The sequence below is a fragment of the Sorex araneus genome, chromosome 9, assembly GCF_027595985.1.
Source record: "Sorex araneus isolate mSorAra2 chromosome 9, mSorAra2.pri, whole genome shotgun sequence".
NCBI classification, from domain to species: domain Eukaryota; kingdom Metazoa; phylum Chordata; class Mammalia; order Eulipotyphla; family Soricidae; genus Sorex; species Sorex araneus.
In genome coordinates, this window is record NC_073310.1 from 62,591,004 (window position 1) to 62,612,594 (window position 21,591).

Consider the following 21,591-nt stretch of genomic DNA (forward strand, 5'->3'; position numbering starts at 1 on the left):
TATTGTAAATAGTGCTGCGATGAACATATAAGTGCAGATGTCATTTCTACTATACCTTTTTGCCTCTCTGGGATATATTCCCAGCAGTGGTATTGCTGGGTCAAATGGGAGCTCAATTTCTAATTTTTTGAGAATCGTCCATATTGTTTTCCAAAAGGGCTGAACCAGTCGGCATTCCCACCAGCAGTGTAGATGGGTCCCTTTCTCCCCACATCCTCTCCAACAGTGGTTGCTTTTTAAAGATCAAAACAACATTTAAAACTGCAGCTTCTGGAAGAACCATTTGTTCTTGCCGGTCTTGTATCTCTCCTCGAACTTGACCTTGGCCTCTCTCCGAGCTTTGTGTTTAAGAGCTGGGTCTCTGAAGACATCCTTGTTGAGGATGGTTTTGTCCAAGGGGATGTCCACGGAGTACCTTGTGCGCATAAGGTGATTATAGTTATAAACTTTCACGAAAGACTTGATCTTGGACCTTTTGGCGATTTTCTTCTTGCCCATGTCAGCTGTCACTTTGCGGGGATATCGGTCAATCCCAGCCACCAGGGCATGGCTGTAGGGGCGGCCTGAGGTGCCGTCATCAATGTTCTTCACGATGACCGCTTTGTGTCCCGAGTAGCGTCTGGCCAGGGCCAGCACCACCTTCCCGGGTTTCATGAACTTGCCCTTTTCGACAGCAACCACTGGGGCTACACAGAAAGAAAGCTTCCCTCCACCATTGCCTCAGGCTCCCCCGTCACCCCCAACACCCCCGTCATGGTGAGCTCAGTTCTTCAGACCAGTTCTCATGTTCTGTTGCCTTTGACCATTTGTTATCCCCATGACTCTCCTTCTTTATAGCTCATATATGATCATCAACTTTTTAAAATATCCGAATCCCCGATACATGTGTGGCCCCTCCGTTGCTGAATGCCCATGATCCCAGAGGCCATCTAACTACTCTCAGCAACACAGCTTCTTGCAGAAATGCCTCCAGACTGTGAACTGAGCCCTGGCCCCATGCCACCCCAGCAGGGGAAAGGTTTTTCTCTCTCGGCTTTTTCTTTTGGGGGGGGCGGTGTGGTGACTGCCATCTTATAAGGCCCACTAAACAGAGGTACGAGCTTGCAATGATGCCATTTTTGGCAGAAATTTCTCTGGACTTAGCCACTAAAATACAGAAATCCAAAACCACGCAGCCACAATAGTCGTGGCCGCAATAACCTCATGTCCTCATGTCTCTTCATTCTCAGCAGGGGAGAACAGATTGTCAAATGCTGCCTTTTCAGCAGGTTCGATTTGGGGGGGGAGGTTCCAAATAATAATAGTGAGTTTAATGTTGAAATGTTGAATGTAATCAAAGCAAAGAGAAAGTAAAATGAAAATTATCAGCTACACAGGCGGGGGGTGGGGTGGGGTGGGAGGTATGCTGGGGTTCTTGGTGGTGGAGCATGTGCACTGGTGAAGGGATGGGGGATTGAGCATTGTGTCACTGAGACTTAAGCCTGAAATCTTTGCAACTTTTCACATGGTGATTCAATAAAAAATTTAAATAAAAAATATCTGAATCCCCATGAGATACAGAGTTACAAAGCTGTTCATGGTTGGGTTTCAGTCGTATAAGGTTCCAACACCCGTCCCTCCACCAGTGTACACCTCCCACCACTAATGCCCCTAGTTTCCTACCGTTTGTCTTCCTCCCCAGCTGTCTCTATAGCAGGCCTTTTTTTTCTCTCTCTCTCTCTCTCTGTCTCTGTCTCTCTCTATCTCTGTCTCTGTCTCTGTCTCTCTCTGTCTCTCTCTCTCTGTCTCTCTTTGTCTCTCTCTCTGTCTCCATTTGGACATTACAGTTTTCAGATAGATACCAAAAAGTTATCATGTTTTTTCCTTTACCTACTTTCAGCATGCAGCTCTTATCAAGTGATCATTTCCAACTATCATGGTCATAGCTCCCTTCTCTCTCCCAACTGCCTTCTCCCCCAGCACTTGAGGCAGGTGGGGGACCAATACTCCCAGTTGTTTCTGCTGTCCTTGTGTATTAGTCTCATGTCCTTTTCATATTCCACAAATAAGTCCAGTTATTCTATGTCTGTCCCTCTCCTTCTGACTCATTTCACTTAGCATGATACTCTCCATATCTATCCATTTATAAGCAAATTTCATAACTTTGTATTTTCTAATAACTTCAAAGCATTTATTCCATGCTATAGATGTACCATAATTTCTTTATCCAGTCACCTGTTCTTGGGCACTCAGGTTGTTTTCAGATCCTGGCTCTTGTGAATAGTGCTGCAATGAACATAGAAGTGCAGATAGCATATCTGCAATCATCAACTTTCAGATTTGCTGTGAATTGATTGCATAGTTTCTGTGCAAAATCTCTCTCCCAGATATCATGATTGATCATCCTTGAGGACTTTTTAAGTCGTCCAGACTTCCCAGGAAGAGAAGTAGCATGTCTTGGGGACTTTGCAGTTAGACGTGCACCACTTAACTCCTCCCTCTTCTAATTATTAGCTGTGTAATCTGGAAATCGCATGCCTTTTTGGAGTCTCAGTTTTCTTCAAAATGAGGGGAAGAAAGAACAATGGCAAAAAAAGCTATGGTGTAAAGAGTTTCTGAGGAATAAATGAAAACCTTCTCGACTGTGTCTAGGCTGCTGTGGGCTCTCAGGAGAAGGCTGGGGCATGGCTCAGATGATCACAGGGAAGCCCTTTCCCCAGCCCCCTCCCAGAAGATGAACAGCCAAAGGTAGATGCCAAATACAAAACCTTCTTTCCCTGCCTGGCAGCAACCTGGTGGGGGTGAACTCTAGATTTTCAGTTCCATCTTAGCCTTCTGTTTCCCTAACAGCAGAACGTAAAAAACAAAGTGGACGGTGGGGCCCCTGGACCCTGCCAGCCTGGTTACCCGTTGTGTCTTGGGACTCACAGGCCCTTCCAGGCACGTGTTGGTTGACAGGGTTATAATCAGCACCTCTAGGATGAGCCAGACGGGGAACGTCCCACAAGGAGTAAGGCCACAAGGAAATGTCATCCTTGAACAACTGAGGTCTGTAATTTTGCTCTACCCAGCTCTCTCTCCGCAGTTGCACAACAACTCTTGCTCCCCACGGATGCACCAGAGCTCAGTCTTGTCAGGGAAAGGTAACAGCAAGAAATTCCACAAAAGAATGAGTGACAGTAATTGGAAATAATTTGAGTCAAAGGGATATGAAAAACTAGCTTTTTTATTATTAATTCTCTCTTCATAATATAAATGATCATTTGTAACACATTTATTTTGACAGTCATCCAAGACTTTAAAAATATTCCCCCGCACCCATTATTAACTGTGATAATCAATTTCTTGACGATTATACTGATTAAGGAAATTATTCATTGACTGTATTTTTCATCTAGGATGTTTTTCAAATGTCACTTAAGTCTCGAGTTTAGAAAACCTTGCTATTACCCGGTGTGCAGAGTAAATGTAGACCCAATGGCATAAATATTATGAATAGTACCTCTTAGGACAAAATTTGATTTGTTTGAAGACCGATGACATTATAAAGGATAGTGGGGATGTCAGCAGAGGGAGTTGGTGTGCTATTTGATTTACTTAGCATCTTTGTCACTTTATAGATTGAGAGATGATTGATAGCTACATTAATATAGAATGTGTGTTAATATTAGAGCAGGCTTTAAGATCCTCGGTTCAAAAATCACCCCCTTCCTCAAATTGATATAATTTGGAAGAATGTGCCTTAAGAATAATGCTTCATAGGCTGTGAACCCTTTGATGTAAGAATTCTTTTGTTTGTTTTTGTTTAGGAAGCTAAATAAATGGTATCGAGGCATACAGTTTATACCCAAAAATATAACATGCAGGGACCAGAGAGGGAGATGGCACAGCGACAGGGCACTACTTGCCTTTCACACGGTTGACCCAAGGTTCAATCCCGGCACCACATATGGTCCGCTGAGCTCTGCCAGGTGTGATCCCTGAGCTCAGGGTCAGGAATGAGTCCTGAACACAGCTGGATTGGGCCCTAAAACAAAGCAAAGCAAAACAAAAACAAGAGAAAATAGAATGAACCATTTGCAGTATGTTTCCATCACTTGTCTCACTTGTCATCCCGTTGCTCATCGATTTGCTCAAGCGGGCACCAGTAACATCCCCATTGTGAGAGTTGTTGTTACTGTTTTTGGCATATCAAATATGCCATGGGTAGCTTGCCGGGCTCTCCGAGAGGGGCGGAGGAATCAAACCTGGGTCAGCCTTGTACAAGACAAATGCCCTACCCACTGTGATATTGCTCCAGCCCACCAAAACAAAAAGAAAAAAGGAATAGAAAGCCTGAGGGGGCTGTTCTAGAAGGTTCCGTGGTTTGTTCCATCTAGACTTCACTAGGGCCCTCTGACCTCACCCTGCAGCCCCCCACCTGTCCCAGAGTCCCCAGGAGCTGCTCGGAGAAAGGGGCGCCGGGGTCGGGTGGTTGTGCTGGGCCACAAGGGGACCCTCTGGGAGGGGGCTGGAGCCGGGTGACCCTGACTGGCTTCCTGGGCTGCTCACATGCCCCGGCAGGAGGGCCTGGCCATCCCTCTGTGGCTGCCCGGCTCCTTCCGCATCAGGAGCCACGTGACAGACACGACCACGTGCACCCTGGGGTCCCCACATGACACATCAGATGTCGGTCTCGGGGTCTGGTGACACCTCATATCTGTCATCTGTCATGGTCGGCAGCTCCTGTTTCCATAAGCTTTAAACATTGTTTTGTTTTTTAATTTTTAAAATTTATTTATTTTAACCGAATCACAGTGAGATACTGTTACAAAGTTGTTCATGATTGGATTTCAGTCATATAATGTTCCATCATCCATCCCTTCACCAGTGTACATTTCTCATCACCAATGTCCCCAGTTTCCCTCCTGCCACCCTCCCCAACCTGCCTCTATGACAGGCACTTTCTTCTCTCTCTCTTTCTCTCCCTCTCTCTCTCACACTCTCTGTCTTTCTGTCTCTGTCTCTGTCTCTCCCTCTTTCCCTCTCTTTTTCTCTCCTGGGCATATGGTTTGCAATACAGATACTGAAAGGTTATCACGTATATCCTTTTATCTACTTTCAACATTCAGTTCTTGTTCAGAGTGATAATTTCTTTTCTTCTTTTTTTTTTTATAAGCTATTACATGGAATTTTTAAATTTTTTTCTTTTTAAATTGAATCACTGTGAGCTACAGTTATAAAAATTTCAGGTTTGAGTTTCAGTCATACAATGACCGAACACCTGGGGCTGGAGCAATAGCACAGCCGGTAGGGCATTTGCCTTGCATACGGCTGACCCGGGTTCAATTCCCAGCATCCCACATGGTCCCCTGAGCACCGCCAGGAGTTATTCCTGAGTGCAGAGCCAGGAATTAGCCCCTGTGCATCGCTTGGGTGTGACCCAAAAAGCCAAAAAAAAACAAAAAACAATGACTCAACACCCATCCCTCCACCAGTGTACATTTTCCACCACCAATGTCCCCAGTATCCCCCCCACCCCTGCCCCACCCCTCCCCCTGCCTGTATGGCAGACAATTTCCCTCTTACTCTCTCTTTCTACTAATGGGCATTATGGTTTGCACTACAGATTGCAGACACTGAGAGGCCATCGTGTTCTGTCCTTTGCCTGCTTCCAGCACACATCTCCTATCCCGAGCAATCTCTCCATCCATCATTGACTCAGTGATCCCCTCTCTATCCCAGCCGCCTTCTCCCCCAGCTCATAAGGCAGCTTCCAACCATGCAGTAATCTTCCTGGCCCTTGTGTCTACTGTCCTTGGGTGTTCAGAGTCATCATTTCTAACTATTATTATCAAATCAGTCCCTTTTCTCTCCTAACTGCCCTTTGCCCCCCGCCCCCACAACACACACTTGCGGCAAGCTTCCAACCGTTGACGAGTCCTCCTGGTCCCTGTTTTACCTGGCCTTGGATATTAGTCTCAGACTATTTTTTTATATCCCACAAATGAGTTCAGTCAGGCTTTATCTGTCCCTCCCCTTCCGACTCATCTCACTCAGCATGATGTTCTCCATGCCCGTCCATTTATAAGCAAATTTCATGACTTTACTTTTCCCAACAGCTGTGTAGTACTCCATTGTGTAAGTGTACCATTGTGTCTTTAACCAGTCTGCTATTCTCGGGCACTGAGGTTGTCTCCAGATTTGGGCTATTGCGAAGAGCAGAAGAGCACGTGGGTTTGGTACTGCTAATCTCTGGTAGAAATCTGTGATCTTCCTTCTACTTGATGTGCCAAGAAGGAAGACATTTTTCCATGATGCAAAGTAAGAGAAAACTATAAAGATTGTGTCAGTGAAGAGAAGTTTTTCACACAGGAAAAAAAAAAAAAAGAAAGTTCATGGACACTGGAAAACATGACGGTAGCCAGAAGGAAGCTGGTTTTTGAGACTGTTGCCAACAGAGGCAAAGGGCGGCCTCCCGAGCTTGCTTGCCGCCTTGACACATCTCTTGTCATTCCTAGTGTCACCACTGCTCTCCCCAGTCTCCGCTTTCTCTCATTGGTCCCTGATTCTCAAATGTTTCCATCTGCCAGGAATGCCCGTCATCCTCCTTCTCTGTTGCCTGTAACCGGATTAACTAGAGTGCCTGCAGGCAGAGCCATCACTCAAGCTGGTCCTTGTAATCCCTTCACACAACACACAAGGTTGGTAGAGGAGGCTCACAGGGTAAATCTTAGTCTGTCATAGTTTTTTATTCTAATAAAGTTTTATTGAAACACAGTCCACTCGTATGTTGACAGGTCGTCTACGATTGCTACCTGCTTCCTCTGGTTGCTACAATGGGATCCTCCAGGCCTCAACACTCATGATTAGTTCTTGACTGACAAGCTTTGCTGATCTTCCTTAAAACACTATTTTATTACGTGACTAACCTCCCCCTTCCAAACACACACACACACACACACACACACACACACACATACACGAGCACATGCATGCACGCGCGTACCCAAACATCAACTGAAATTGCTGGTCTACCTGCCAGTTTACTCACCCACCTAATCATAGTCTTAAGAACGGGGGCACTGGAGGCGACCACCTCATTTTAAACAGTTCTTCCAGTTGGGAGCTGAGTGACCTGGAGGAGGTTACTTCAGTGTCTGACCACTGGGGTTCTTCTTGGCAAAAATAGTGATGATAATAATCAATGCCCAAGGTGTGTGTGTAAGGGGGTGGGGTGGCGTGAGGATGATCTGAGCAATACTCTTGCCGAGGTGCTTTGAATAGTGCCTGGCACAAAAGGCCCCAGCTCTCGGGACTCTTGTCACTCCCTCCACGGAGGTGTGCTCTGCTGGAAGTGCTCTGAGAGCCAGAACCTGCCTGCCGCGGCTCTTGCACTTGCTGAAGGAGACCATGAAAAGAGCAAGGCAGGCATATTCCTGGAAGATGAAGAACATGGCAAATACCCAGCATTGTAGACGAACTCCTTCCTTACCCAGAGCAGAAGGTTGATCGACGAATTTCGAGAGGCAAGGAAACAGATCTGCAAGGCTTTACCGAGGGCAAAGGAGCCGTGAAGCTGCTCAGTCTCAGGGATTCGCCTGCACCACGGGCAAGGAGCAGATGACATCTGGGGCGGCACCGGAGGACAGCTGTCTGGGGGACAGAGCGATAGGACAGCAGGGCGGGTCTTTGCCTCTCGCATGGCCAGCTGGGGTTCGAACCCTGGCACCCGTATCACCCTCTTCTAGTAGTGATCCCTGAGCACAGACAGGGATCTGTGGCCCAAGATCAAACCAACAGTGTTGGCATTCACCACTCTCCCGCTCCCATGACTCTTCTATATGCGCGGGGCAGTGGACTGGAATGGAGTCTCTAAATCCCTGTGTACATGACCATTAAATTAGCCAACGGTGTCCCCACCTCCCAATGGCTCCCAAGGAGACTAGACACCTTGTAGGGATCCCGTGCCTCAGTTTCCCCCCTCGTCTGGGCCAGTGCTTCCTCGAGCTCTTTCTAATCTGCAGCCCCTGAGTTCTAACCCCAGGTCACTGGCCCTGTCCCTCTAAGAGGCGCTGTGCTAATTTTCCATGATTAGAAGATTTTCAAAGGTCTCTGCCAGTTTTTATCAAGGCATCAAAAGCAATTATTACAATTAATGCAATTTCCCATGTGTTACTCTTCCAGAAGAGCTATTTCAGGGTAGGTCTGCCATCTGCCCGCTTCAGAGTGACAAACCAGTATTTAATTCCATCCAGCATGCCAGGTTTTGCATGGAAAGCCTCTGAGAGCATGCTCAGAGGGACAGACCATTCCAGTGTGGGCACGTTGGGTCCTCTGAGGTCTAGGGCCATTCACACATCCCTCCTACAAGGTGGTGAGGACTGGGCGGCTGAGGAGGAGGCATGAAGAATCAATGCAGCCTCTTGGAAAGAATTGGCAGACATTTGTTTCTGCAGACAAAGCTATCCACCAGCAGAGGGCGCTCCTTTGGCCCGCTACTCTGTTCTCCTTAACACACACTTCACACACACACACACACACACACACACACACACACACACACACACACACACACACACGAGAAAGAGAGAGAGAGAGAGAGAGAGAGAGAGAGAGAGAGAGAGAGAGAGAGAGAGAGAGAGAGAGAGAGAGAGAGAGAGAGACTCATGATGATGCCACTTACCCTGGGTTTTGATGTGGCTTGCTGGGACAACACAGGCTGAGTTTGCAAGAAAGAGGCAAAATATCGAAATTGTCGAGATCAGGTGTTTGGTTTGGTTTTTCTTTCAACCCTGAGAAACAGGCAGTTCAGATTCAGCCATCCAAGATCAAGTGGAAAAACATCCCTAACTCCTTGCTGCTGTTATTTTTATTTTTTGAAAGAAAAGGCAGGTGTGGTGGCCATCTTTGCCTTCTTGTTCAACAGGGGTTTGGGGGCTTGAGAAATGGAAAGAGGCAGAATCTGGTTTTGCAAGCTCCATGCTGCCCAATGGCTAGAAAACTCAGATTTCTCAGCCACCCTCTTCCTCTGAGCCAGATCTGGCTGCAGAGCTGCTCAGCCGAGTGAAAAGAGGAAGAGGCAGCCTTTTCCCTGGAGGATGGGATTTGCAGAGACGGTGAGAAACGCACCAGCTCTTCTCCCCATTCACGCATTGGGTGCAAATCGCCATTTCTCAGGCTTGGCACCTCTTTCTTTTCCAATACCCGAGACGCTTTCGGGTGAGATATTTACTTCTCTCCGGGAGATATTTATACACTCAGGGCGTACTATCTAAATGGTTTTTTTTTTGTTTCAAGTGACTGAATGTCTCTGATAATGTTTTCACCCCCAAGCTTTGCCTTATCTTTTTTTTTTTCTTTTTGGGTAACACCCGGTGATGCTCAGGGTTTACTCCTGGCTTTGCACTTGGGAATTACTCCTGGCAGTGCTGGTGGACCATATGGGATGCCGGGGATCGAATCTGGATCAGCGTGTGCAAGGCAAATGCCCTCCCCACTGTACTATCACTCTAGCCCCTGCTTTGCCTTATTCTAAGGCTCTTGTCCTTCCTGTGGGCCCCGGAAAGCACCACAGGCTGCTAAGACACAGCTAGAAAATACATTTGGAACCTGCAGAGGCACTTTGGCACTTGTGGCGTTTGTTCATCAGGAAACAGACTTGTCCTTCTGGCTAAACCAAGGACATTTGTTGGGAGGAGGGTCTTTTTAAAAAATTTTTAAATTTTTTATTTGGATCACAATGTGAAAACTTACAAAGCTTTCAGGCTCAGTCAAACCCCCATCCCTTCACCAGTGCACGTGTTCCACCACCAAGGACCCAAGTATACCTCCCATCCCATCCCCCCACCCCGGCCTGTGTGGCTGATGATTTTCACTTTACTTTCTCTTTACTTTGATTACATTCAGTATTTCAGCAGAAAAAATCACTATTATTATTTGGAATTTTCCCCCAACAATCAGACCTGCCGAAGAGGCATCATATGATAATTTGTTTTCCATTGCTGAGAATGAAGAGCATATGAGGTCGTGTGGCCACGCGGTTTTGGATTTCCGGTACTTTAGTAATTAAGTCCAGAGAAATTTCTGCCAGAAGTCGCATCACTGCAAGCTCGTGCCTCTGTTTAGTGGCCTTATAAGGTGGCGGTCGCCATGCTGCTGCCGGGGAAAGGAAAGGCCGAGAGAGAAAAACCTTTCCCCTCCCGGGGAGGCGTGGGGCTGTAGCTTGGTTCACAGTCTAGAGGCATTTCTGCAAGAAGCCGCTGGGTGCCGAAAGCAGTTAAAGGGCCTCCGGGATCACGGGCGTTCAGGAACGGAGGGGCCGTTGGTGTGCGGCCGCTCGGGGTCTGGCGGGATCTTGACTGTGGCTGCCTGTGACAGGGCGGTAGAGGGCACACAGTAACGCTTGCTGGTGCTGGAAAGCTTCACATTTTCCTGCAGTCCTTGGAGCCCCGGGTGTATTCTCACTTGAGTGCAAAAGAAGTTGAGAGGGCCAGTTATTATTTTTAGTTCCTAAAAACACCATTGAATGGGCCGAGCCGTAGTACAGAGAGCAGGGCCTTTGCTTTGTATGCGGCCAACCCGGGTTCCATCCCCTTTGTCCTATGTGGTCCCCTGGGCACCTCCAGGAATAAGCCATGAGCACAGTGCAAGGAGTAAACCCTGGGCATAGCCAGGTGTATCTCCCAAACAAAACAAAAGGAAAACAGGGGCTGGAGCAATAGCACAGTGGGTAGGGCATTTGCCTTGCACGCAGCTGACCCGGGTTCGATTCCCAGCATCCCATATGGTCCCCTGAGCACCGCCAGGGATAATTCCTGAGTGCAGAGCCAGGAGTAACCCCTGTGCATCGCCAGGTGTGATCCAAAAAGCAAAAAAAAACAAAAGGAAAAGAAACAAAAAAAACCCTCACCACTTGTTCACCCAACATGTTCCAGCTGTGTGCCTATTATATTTATATTGGCTCCTTGTAAACCGAAGTTCGCCTTTCTGGCCTGAAGACAATTGGTAGCAAGATTTGTGGAGGGCTCTGGAGTGAAGCGTGGGCGGGACACGCATGGGCTCGGCAGGGAATCACGGGACTGGCCACCTCCTTTCCTCTGCACATCTGTGTGGAATTGCAGGTTCTGAGGTAGCGCAGTGCCTGGTGTCACCTAGAGAGCACTTCTGGGTGGAAGATCAACAGTCAGTAGGGAAGGGACCAGGATGACAAGAATAGCTGGAAATGGTCACGCTGGGTAAGAACTGAGTGTTGGGACTAGGGAAAGGGATATAGGTGATAACCAATAACCTTTTAGTATTCGTATTGCAAACCACGATGCCCAAAGGGGGGGGGGAGAGAGAGAGAGAGAGAGAGGGAGAGAGAGAGGTGCCTGCCATAGAGCCATAGAGGCAGGCGGGGGCGGTGGTAGTTGAGGAATAGGGGACACTGTATGACTGAAACCCGACCATGAGCAGCTTTGTAAAGGTCTATCTCATGGTGATTCAATTAAAAAAAATAGTCAGTAGGGAGGAAAAAAAAAAAAAAAAAAGCTTGCAGGGGGAAGAGTCCTCCGGTTGAGAATGTCAGAAATAAGCCTCATGAATGGAACCAGGCAGGCGGGTCTTCTCGACCGTGTGAGCCATAGTCAGAGAGAGGCAGACAGAATACTTCAGCCTACTTGCCCCTTTTTCAGAAACAAACAAACCAAAAAACCCACTTCTCAGTGCTCAGTCCTCCCCCCAGTCCACCTTCTTTAAGGGAACAAGCAGAAAGCCCCCCCCCCATTGCACCAACGCTATTAGCACCCCACCTCGATCATCATTTTTTTTGAGGGGGCACATATGGTGATGCTCAGGAGTCACTCCTGGCGGTGTCTGGGGGACTCTGGGGGATGCCGGGGATCGAACCCAGGTCAGCTACAGGCAAGGCAAGCGCCCTGCTCTATGTACTGTGTCTGTGCCCTCCACCCCCTTGACCACTTGGATGCCCCCAAGAGGTGGCATTGCCCACTCTGGGAAGGTGTCCGTGACCCAGGGCCACAGAGCGGGGCACCTGCAGGGCTGGCCGTTGTGGAGGCCACAGGACGAGAGCGGGCGTGAGCCGGGCGCGTCTGGAGGAGGCCTCTCACTCAGCCTTCCCAGCAAGGCTGGATTCGGGCCCACCCTCGGCACCCCCCCTACCTTCGCTACCTCTCTAAAGAGCCCGTCTCAGCATCCCGAGACGGTGCGGGTCAGGACTCCGCAAGCTCGCTCTTCCAGCCTGTGTTCTCTTTGAACCCGGATCTCGCTGGCTTGTCGCCATGTGTCTTGCTGACGTCCACTCCGGAGAAGCCGGTGTTCTCTCTTGAACGCGCACTTCTCTCTCGTGCCCCTCACATCTTCCTAAGTAAGTCTCAATGACTACTACCTTGCTTCACCAAGAGTGAAAAAATGCAGGGAGGAGGAGGAGGCCAGACTCCAGTTGTAACTGGACCATTGTGCCCGTTGAGCCTGGCCTGTGTCTGCGAGCTGGGGGTCCACTGGCTGCTCTTCACTTTCCGTGGCAGTGTATCCACCCGGTTCCCCTGTGGCAACACACTGCACCCCACTGTTGCAGCGCTGTGAGCCAGAGGAGAAACTGCAGAGGAGAAAAGCACTTTCAGCTCTGTGTCCCTGCAAACCTAAAGCTGCTCAAAACAGCTTGTGCACTCAGGAGTTACTCCTGGCTGTGCTGGGGGCACTCTATGGGATTCTGGGGATCGAACCCAGGTCGGCTGAGTACAAGGCAAACACCCTACCTGCTGTACTATTGCTCCGGCTCCAACTTTTTGTTGTTTGTTTTAGTTTTTTAAGGGGACAGTTCCTCTACACACCTCAGCAATGACTGCATGTCAGTGAGCTCACTTGGAAGACCACCCGTCCTGCCTCCCTCCTTTCCATGGCTGTTTATTCCCTTCCTGCTCTGCTGACCTTCTGGTTCCAGAGCTTGTCCATCTGGTTTGCAGGCCATCGCCCTGCCCTGATTCCTGTTTCCTTCCCGGGCTCTCCTGGTCTCCACCCGGCTGTCACATCCTCCCTGAGGTCCCCTGACCACTAGCCCTGAGCCTGCCTGCAACGTCCTGGCCTGCTTTCACTTTCTTCCCAGGACTGGCCACTGCACGGTGTGTTTTGCTTCTGTGTCGCTATCTTTCCCTTCCTCTTCTGCCCTCTGGCTCTTGTTCTCACGGGTCCCCATGACCCCTTCCCACCAGGTCCTCCGAGACTCCCTTAGCCAAGCTGCCATGTGGGCCGATCCACCCCAGCCGCCCTCCCACTGCTCATCAATAACACACGAATGAAAATGGGTGGCAGTCCTTGAAGGGGATTCCAATGATTTGTTCTTTCCCATGTGACTGGGCTTTTATTTCCTACACAGGTATCCCCATACTGCCACCCTTTTCCTCTGAAATGATGTAGCTATAAACACAAGATTAAAAACAGAAGAAGAAATGAAAGAACAAAGACCCTTCTTCCCAGAAAGGGATTTGCTCAGCACTGCAGCTTTAACGCCTTGGAACCATTAGGCTACCCACCTCAGCTGCTCTCACTGGTCGAGCTGAGAAAGGTGAGCCTGAGAAGTGTGAGAATTTATGAGCCAATTTAGGGAAAGATAGATTGGAAAACACGGAGCATTCCGGGTAGATCCGGAGCACAGCTGTACTTCCTTCGATTTGGAAAGAATCACAGAGCTCTGCTGTCCAGCTGGGTTCCCTCGCCGGGGCACCACACACCCCAGCTGCCTCCCGCTAAATGGGCTTGAACAGATGACGGTGTGGTGAGTGGAGGGGGTGGGACATATTTCTGTGTGTGTCTAGTTTTCTGAAGGGAAACGATCCCTGTATCAAAAAAAAAAAGTTCACAGGAGTGCGGTAATCTTTTGAGTTTTGCTTTATTTTATTTTTTGTGTGTATGCACTTGTGTGCTTTGTTTTTGCAAACAGTAGAAAGTTATTCTGGCCAATTTCAGCAGAGAAGGGGAATGAATGATAGAGACAGACAGAGCGCCCCACCCCTTCTCTCTGCCCACACTCTCCCTGGGCTTTCTTGGGGACCTGCTTTATTCTCTGGTCCATCAGGGGTGCACTGGTTGCACATGTACAAACAAATGAGGAGGCGGGTGACCTCCACCTACCTTCCCGGGAGGGGCAAAGCACAGGGCTGAGTTCCAGGCGTGGCTCCAAGGGGTTCTGGCCAAGGAATGAGTGTGTGTGTGTGTGTGTGTGTGTGTGTGTGTGTGTGTGTGTGTGTTGGGCATGCGCTCATCCTTCACCTCTGTAGCAGAGAGAGGGAAGTGAGGCGTGACCGCAGAGGGGGGTCCTGGGGCTGCCCTCTCTCCCCCAGGGCGCTGCAGGCACAGGGCTTGGTCATCCCTCCTTCCAGTCGGAGTGGCTGCTCCAGGAGGGCAGCCCGGCGGGCACTCGGGACAGCCCCAGACCCCGAGACCAGACACACCAGCTGAGAAGAAAAATCACCGTGTATGGACGCTGTCGGGAAACGGGTCGCAGGGTGATGTGTTCGTTGAGGAGCCGCTGTGGCTAGCGGCCTGCCCAGCGGTGCAGGTGAGGGTGGTCAGGAGTGGGAACGGCCACCTTGTGCTCGCCTGAACCCACAGAGCTCTCCGGAGTCGGGAATCGCACTGTTACCGAGTGAAGGCCAGCGCGGAGTGAAGGCCACCGCTGTTCCCACGCACCATCAGGACTCGACTGCTTGCTTGGTCGAGCCCTCCGCGGGACAGAGATGGGTGAGGCCGGGCACACGGCGTGAATGGCCTGCCAGTCTCCTTAATCACCCCTGAACGCCGGGCAGGAGTGAGACACGGCGATCTAGCACTGACCCCAAGGAAGTTTCTCACCTTGGCAATTTGCCTTTCTAGTGGGGAGAAGTCAACCAAGCAAGCGAGACAACATGTCCACTATGTGTGTATATGTGTGTGTTTGTACGTGTGTGTGTGAGTGTCTGTTCACGATGCCTGTGTGTGAGCATGTGTGTGTATTCACAATGCCTACGTGTGTGCACATATGTGTATGTGTGTGTGAATGTGTGTATGTGTGTATATGTGCATGTGTGTGTTCACAGTTTCTGTGTATGTGCACATGTGTGTATATGTGTGAGTATGTGTCTGTATGTGTGTGTGTTCACAATGCCTGTGAGTGTGAGTGTGTATATGTATGTATGTATGTGTATATGTGTGTGTGTATGTGTGTGAGAGTGTGTGTGTGTGTTCACAATGCCTGTGTGTGTGAGTGTGTGTGTGTGTGTTTGCAATGCCTGTGTGAGTATGTTCAGGTCAACATTCTAGTGTAGCACAGACCACATGGCTTCCATAGAGAAAAGAAGACGTCACTGCTCTGGACATAAGAAATGTAGCTGTTGACAGACTTGGTTTCCTCTGTGGCCCCCAAGCCCTGATGCAGGCAGCTGTCCTTGAGTGTAGAAGCTCATCTCTCCGTATGTTCTGGACAGCCTTCTGTGTGGGTCTGAGTCAAGGTTGGAAAGGCACAGGCCCACACTGATGCATTTCAGCCAACTCTTACTCTGAGACCAGTCCCCAATGCGGGCAGGTAGGACTCTGGCATATCAAGTGGGAGATCTGGGGCCGACATGAGCTCCCATTCCAAGAGCGAGAGAAAGCCCGGTGTGGGGGGTTCCATGAGTGCAACACCACTCTTGAAGGGCGACTATTCAGGACGACACCGGTGATGCAGAGCAAAACTCTGAATCGAAGTTTTCATTTCATGAGGGTAAATCGCCAGGGTGGGGCTGGTGGTCTCAAAGAGCTTCCTTCTCGGACTCGGGAATGTGTCCAAGGTCCTGGGCCTGGAAGAATGCCGCAGGCATTTCAGCTGAACCGAGAAGATGGAATCTCGGGGATGAGGAGGGGGTTTGTTCAGGGAGCAACAGAAAGGAAGGCCATATGTGAAGTGAGGAACTGTCGTCTTGAGGCACCTAGGCGAGCACCCTTTGAAGAAGCCAGGGACATGGGAGGGACCGTCAATACAGTCTCTTGGGGAGAAGAATCTGGAGTCTGTATTTCCATGATGGAAGCCGTGCCGAAGGTCTGGTGTGAGGTCACCAGGACCTGCTTTGGGCAGCAAGGGAGGGGTGGGGGGTTCAGAATTAGAGATGATTTCAAAGACAAAATCCACCGAGTCACTCTCGGCATTCAGAGCTCGTTATGTGCAGGCCTCCTCATTAAACTCCCTGGAAATGGTAACCCAGTGCCGAGCTATGCCCACAGCTCCAAGACACCCATGGCTGCAACGGAGGCAACAAGCCTCCCCTGAGCTGGGGAATGCCGAAGGGCTCCCGGCAGGGAGGGCGGGAAGGGAGGGGGGCGGCAATGGCAATGGTTTTCATGCTTTTGTCTCTCGGGCCAGGCCTGCCCACATCTTCGGTGAGGGCTGACTTTTGTCCACTCTAAATTCACACGCTAATTCCTAACCAACACCCCCAGGACTCGAGTATGACTAAATTTGCAGATGGGTCTTTAGCAATGGGATGAAGCAGAGATCCCTCAAAGGTCATAATCTGATGTGTTTCCTACCACAGAGGAGGTCAGGACATGCAGAACGAAGACCATGTGAAAACATAGGGAATATGTTTTCACGAACAGACGCCCTGCAAGCGGGCCCTGGGGACACTTTCGTCTCAGACTTCTCCACGCCAGAAAGGTGAGGTACCATGTGTCTCTGGTTTACAACTGCCAGCCGGTGCCAGGGTCGCTTGGCCAGCCTACCCCTGCCAACCTCCAGAGGTCGGTGCTGGGGCTGGGAGAGAGAGCAGCAGGAAGGGCACTTGCTTTGCACATGCCCCACCTAGGTTCACGACCCATGTGGTCCCCTGCGCCCACCAGGAGTGAGCCCTGAGCATTGCCAGGTGTGGTCCCTAAACAAAACCAAAGCCAGAAACAAAGGCCAGTGCTGAGCCTGGCCCAGCAGCTCTGGCCCTTCTCTTGCTCTTTCTTGCAGATTTTTTTCTCACAACCGACAGGTTTGCTTTCGGCTCCATCCTCCTGCTGAGAGGATTCTGATCTGTCACATCCTAGACACTGTCCAGTCCCCGCCTGCAAACCACCGAGGTTATTTAAATTCAACCTTAGTAGAAAGAAAGTTCAGTTTCTCTGTAGCACCAGCCATACTTCAAGGGCTCAAGTCACCCCAAGAAACAGGGGTGACTTAATGTGAGCCGGGCCCTCCCCTGGACAAAGGTCCCTCTTTGGTGGTTGAGTAGGTGCTTTCTGCTACCCCATCAGTGGTCGGTCTGCTTTGACCGCCCCTTTGAGGGGTGTCCAGCCTGCAACTAAGTTGCTTTTCCTTCCCTACTGCAACAATCAGTGAGAACTTGCTTTGTGCCTGCTGCTATGGCAGATGCCAACGTGAGTAGAGCACGTCTAGGGTTGGGGAGAAAGAACCTGGGTAAGGAGCTTGCCTTGTATGCAGATGACCCCAGTTCAATCCCTGGCACTACACTGCTGGGAGTGACCCCTAAACAGAGCCAGGAGTAGCCCCTGAGAACCCCTGCAAATGGCCCCTAAATAAACTGGACCCTCGGGGAGCTAAAGGGCGCTGGTTTCACTAGATTCTTGGCCTCCTACTTTAGCAACCTAATCGCTGCCACTGTCACTGTCATCCCGTTATTCATCGATTTGCTCAAATGGGCACCAGTAACGTCTCCATTGTGAGACTTGTTTGTTACTATTTTTGGCATGTTGAATACGTCGGGTATTTGCCAAGGTCGCTTGCCAGGCTCTGCTGTGCGGGCGGGATACTCTTGGTAGCTTGCCAGGCTCTCCGAAAGGGGTGGAGGAATCAAACCCGGGTCAGCCATGTGCAAGGCAAACGCCCTACCTACCGCTGTGCTATCATTCCAGCCCAGTGACCTAATAGATATTTTTATTCTTTTTTAACTTCATTAACTATGAAAAACGTATGAACACAACAGCCCCCAACCAAGGTCCTTCCCTTCCTGACATCTCAGTTACCTTAACCAGTTCTAGTTACCCAAACCAACTGTAATGGCAACTTGCAAAAATCTCATAATTTGGTTAGTGAGGAAGACCCCAGAATTTTCTACTTTCATGGCTAGATCATTCCAAAGGACTTTTCCAATGTCAGTCCAGCACATTTTATGTAAGTCAGCTTATGTAGACCCCCGAACACTGTAGACACCAACACTTCAAAAACCTTTAAAACTATGTCACTGGGGGGCTGGAGCAATAGCACAGCGGGTAGGGCGTTTGCCTTGCACGCGGCCGACCCGGGTTCGATTCCCAGCATCCCATATGGTCCCCTGAGCACTGCCAGGGGTGATTCCTGAGTGCAGAGCCAGGAGTAACTCCTGTGCATCGCCAGGTGTGACCCAAAAGGCAAAAAAACAAAAAACAAAAACAAAAACAAACCTATGTCACTGGGGCCAGAACAAAATAGTGCAATGGGGTGGATGTTTGCCTTGCATGTGGCTGGGCTGGGTTCGATCCCCTGCATCCTGTAATGGTTCCCTGGGCACTATCAGGAATGATTCCTGAGCACAGATCCAGAAGTAACCCTGAGCATTGCCAGGTGTGACCCCAAACCAAAATCAAACCAAAAAAAAAAAAACTATGTCATCCCATAAAGAGGCCACCGCAATTTAGAAAACTTCATTCAGAGATCATTGCAGACTGCCAGTGATGAAACAAATCATAAAAAACATTGCATTGGGGGTTAAATATTCCATTATGAATTAGTCCAAAATAAACAATCAGAAAGCAGAAAGAGGGGCATTTTGAATGCATAACAGCAAAATGTGAATTTGTTGGTCAACAGGAAGCACTGTGCTATAAGTCCACCAGAGTGCTAAGAACAACATATTTGGGGTTGGCCAAAGGAAGTGGCAATCACCTATATGGAAAATCCTCCGCCCCTCCTCCCTAATCAGTGTTCATTTCTAAGTGTACTGATAAGGAGTGTAATTGTCACTTCCAAGGAAGCCAGGCTTTTCAGACACGGCCCCCTGGCTTCAAAATCTTTCCATGATCATGACAAAATGCTAACACTGGACTCGAATGTGCTGCTGTACTTGAAGCGAGTTATTCTCAGAAAGCCAGTACACAGAGCATTCAAAGATAGAAAATCGGCAAGTTATTTTTCTCTCTCATTCAGATTCCCCTTCACTAGTTTAAACCACCTACATTTATTCTTACATTTTTATCTCCCCATCTCCATTCCTTTTGATGTCATGAGAGAGTATTTACATCCCCCCACCCCTTGCGTTATGTACTGTTTATTGCTTTGTGCCTCCTATCTCTTGCTGCTGGGATTGTTCCCTTTTGAATGGATTCTGGTCCCAGGTATTAATGGTCCCAACTGAGGGAGGGCATTACCAGCCACAGATCCTATTTCAAATTCATTTGCATTGCACAATACATATTTCTATATTTGTATGTAGATGTAGCTGAAAGTCATTAAAATTTGCACTATACTGTGAGTTGGAAAAAAATCTTCAGAAAATTTGTTGGCTGTCTCTGGTGTCCTGGGAAGCTTGGATCTCACATACCCTTGTCTGCATTTTAGAGATGCAAAGTTAATATTCAATGATTTGCTAGAGGCTAAATTAAGGAATTACTGAGGTTGAAGTAAATACTCTTAATTATAAGTATCCCATTAAATGTAAGGGGATGGGGGTTTTTGTATTTGCAGTAAGATTTTTCAGGGCCTGAAATTGAAGAGACACTGCATATATTTATTAATGTTTTTAAAGATTAATTCCTCGGGCTTGTGAATATTGTTATCAAAGGTAGATGCAATCATTTTATGTATTCAGATTTGGAGATTTAAGAGGGATGCTGTTAACTTGCTATTTGCTCAGGGTTGGAAATACTAACACAAGTACTAACACTTTTGTTTGCATCTGTGGCAATGCACCGGTCAAAATATTGTAGGCATGACTTGGGAACAAATCTGCCAAATGGTTTAACTTCTTTCTTTCTGTAGCTAGTCACATTTGACTGAGCTTTTCAAATTTCACACTAAAAAGAAACCAACGTGTGGAATTTATTTGCATTTGTTTTCCCTGAGCCGTGTCACTCCAGTCAGGGCTTTGTCTGAACTTTGGATTTTCATCAGAAAATGGTTCCTCAGCTCTTTTGGCCTGGACTCTGCTCTCCACTCTCTCCTGCTCATTCCCTTGCCCCTGCTTGCATGTTTTCTGGGAGGTAGCACCCTAGTCCGGATGTCAGCTTGGTTGGGATGAATTTCAAGATGCCCAAAGGTTGGAAAGACGAATGAGGCTTGGCATGCTTTCCATCCCCATTGTGGAATGTTCCTTCGACTTTGGCAAAGCTGCTTTGACTGTTGTCCATGATCATTATGGTACAAGGGTAACTCCTGGGGGTCCCCATCTGCCTTGGTTACTGAAGAGCACTGAAGAGCACAGATTTTTTAATATATATTTTTGGGTCACACCCCGTGATGTTCAGAGATTTCTCCTGGCTCTGCACTCAGGAATCACCTCTGGCGGTGCTTAGGGGACCATATGGGATGCTGGGGATTGAACCTGGCTCAGCCGAGTGCAAGGCAAACGCCCTACTGCTCTGCCCCCCCCCCCCGAACTTTTTTGAAATCACAGTTACTATCATTGACCTAATACCTCCATTCAGTTTCCTTCTCCCTTGCTCCTACCATTCTTTCAATCACATAACAGTTCTCTTATTTTTTTAAATTTTGTTTCTATAAAGTTGTTCATGATATTTATTACATTCAATATTCCAACACCAGTCCCACCATCATTGCACCTTCCCTCCACCATTATTTCCAATGTTCCCAATCACCACACAAGCTTGCCCCCATAACAGGCTCTAAATAATTTATTTTATGTTACCTGTTATGAAAAACTCATCATCATCATCATTATCATCCTGTTGATCGTCGATTTTCTTGAGTGGTCTCAATAACGTCTCCATTTGTCCTAGCCCTGAGATTTTTGAAGCCTCTCTTTACTCATCTTTCCCAACAGTGCTGCACTGGAGGCTCTTCAGGGTCAGGGGAATGAGACCCAGCATTGTTACTGGTTTTGGCACATGAATACGCCACAGGGAGCTTGCCAGGCTCTCCTGTGGGCAGGAAACTCTCTGTAGCTTGCCAGGTTCTTCGAGAGGGATAACTAGGCTATAAGATGTCGCTTCTGGAGCTTGGTTTTATAGTTTCTGGATGTTGGCCGTTGATGGCGTTGTTGATGGGATTACACGGGGTTGGGGGGGGGGGAGAGTTTCTGGGTGTGACTGGAAGAGGTCCAGTGCCGATCCAAACAGGCTTGGAGATCTCAGCCCCGGGTCCCACACACCTAGGTTCCTCTGCTGGTTCCTTCATGTGTGAGGCTCGTTTTCTCATCATAAAAGATAATACAAAAGTAATAAGAATTTTCTATCTTCTAGATATAAATTTATAATAAATTATACTTATATTTATATAAATATGACTTTGTATTTATAAACCTGTACTTGTTTATACTTTTACTTATTTATATTTTTATTATCTTAAATTTGTATTTCTGTAAGCACATTATTAAATTTCTATCATAATATAAATTTATATTCATGTATAACAGATCTATCACAAATATGATGTGTAACAAGGACAGGAACCAAAAAATACTGGTT

At 48.3% G+C, this 21,591-nt stretch overlaps 1 protein-coding gene across 1 annotated transcript; it reads right to left on the bottom strand.

Moving 5' to 3' along the window:
- Window positions 1-238: 238 nt before the first annotated feature.
- Window positions 239-676, bottom strand: LOC101539575 (60S ribosomal protein L27-like). Its single transcript, XM_055147299.1, has one exon. It carries the CDS (start codon window positions 652-654, stop codon window positions 256-258), a length of 399 nt encoding a protein of 132 aa, XP_055003274.1. The 5' UTR covers window positions 655-676; the 3' UTR covers window positions 239-255.
- Window positions 677-21,591: the final 20,915 nt, after the last annotated feature.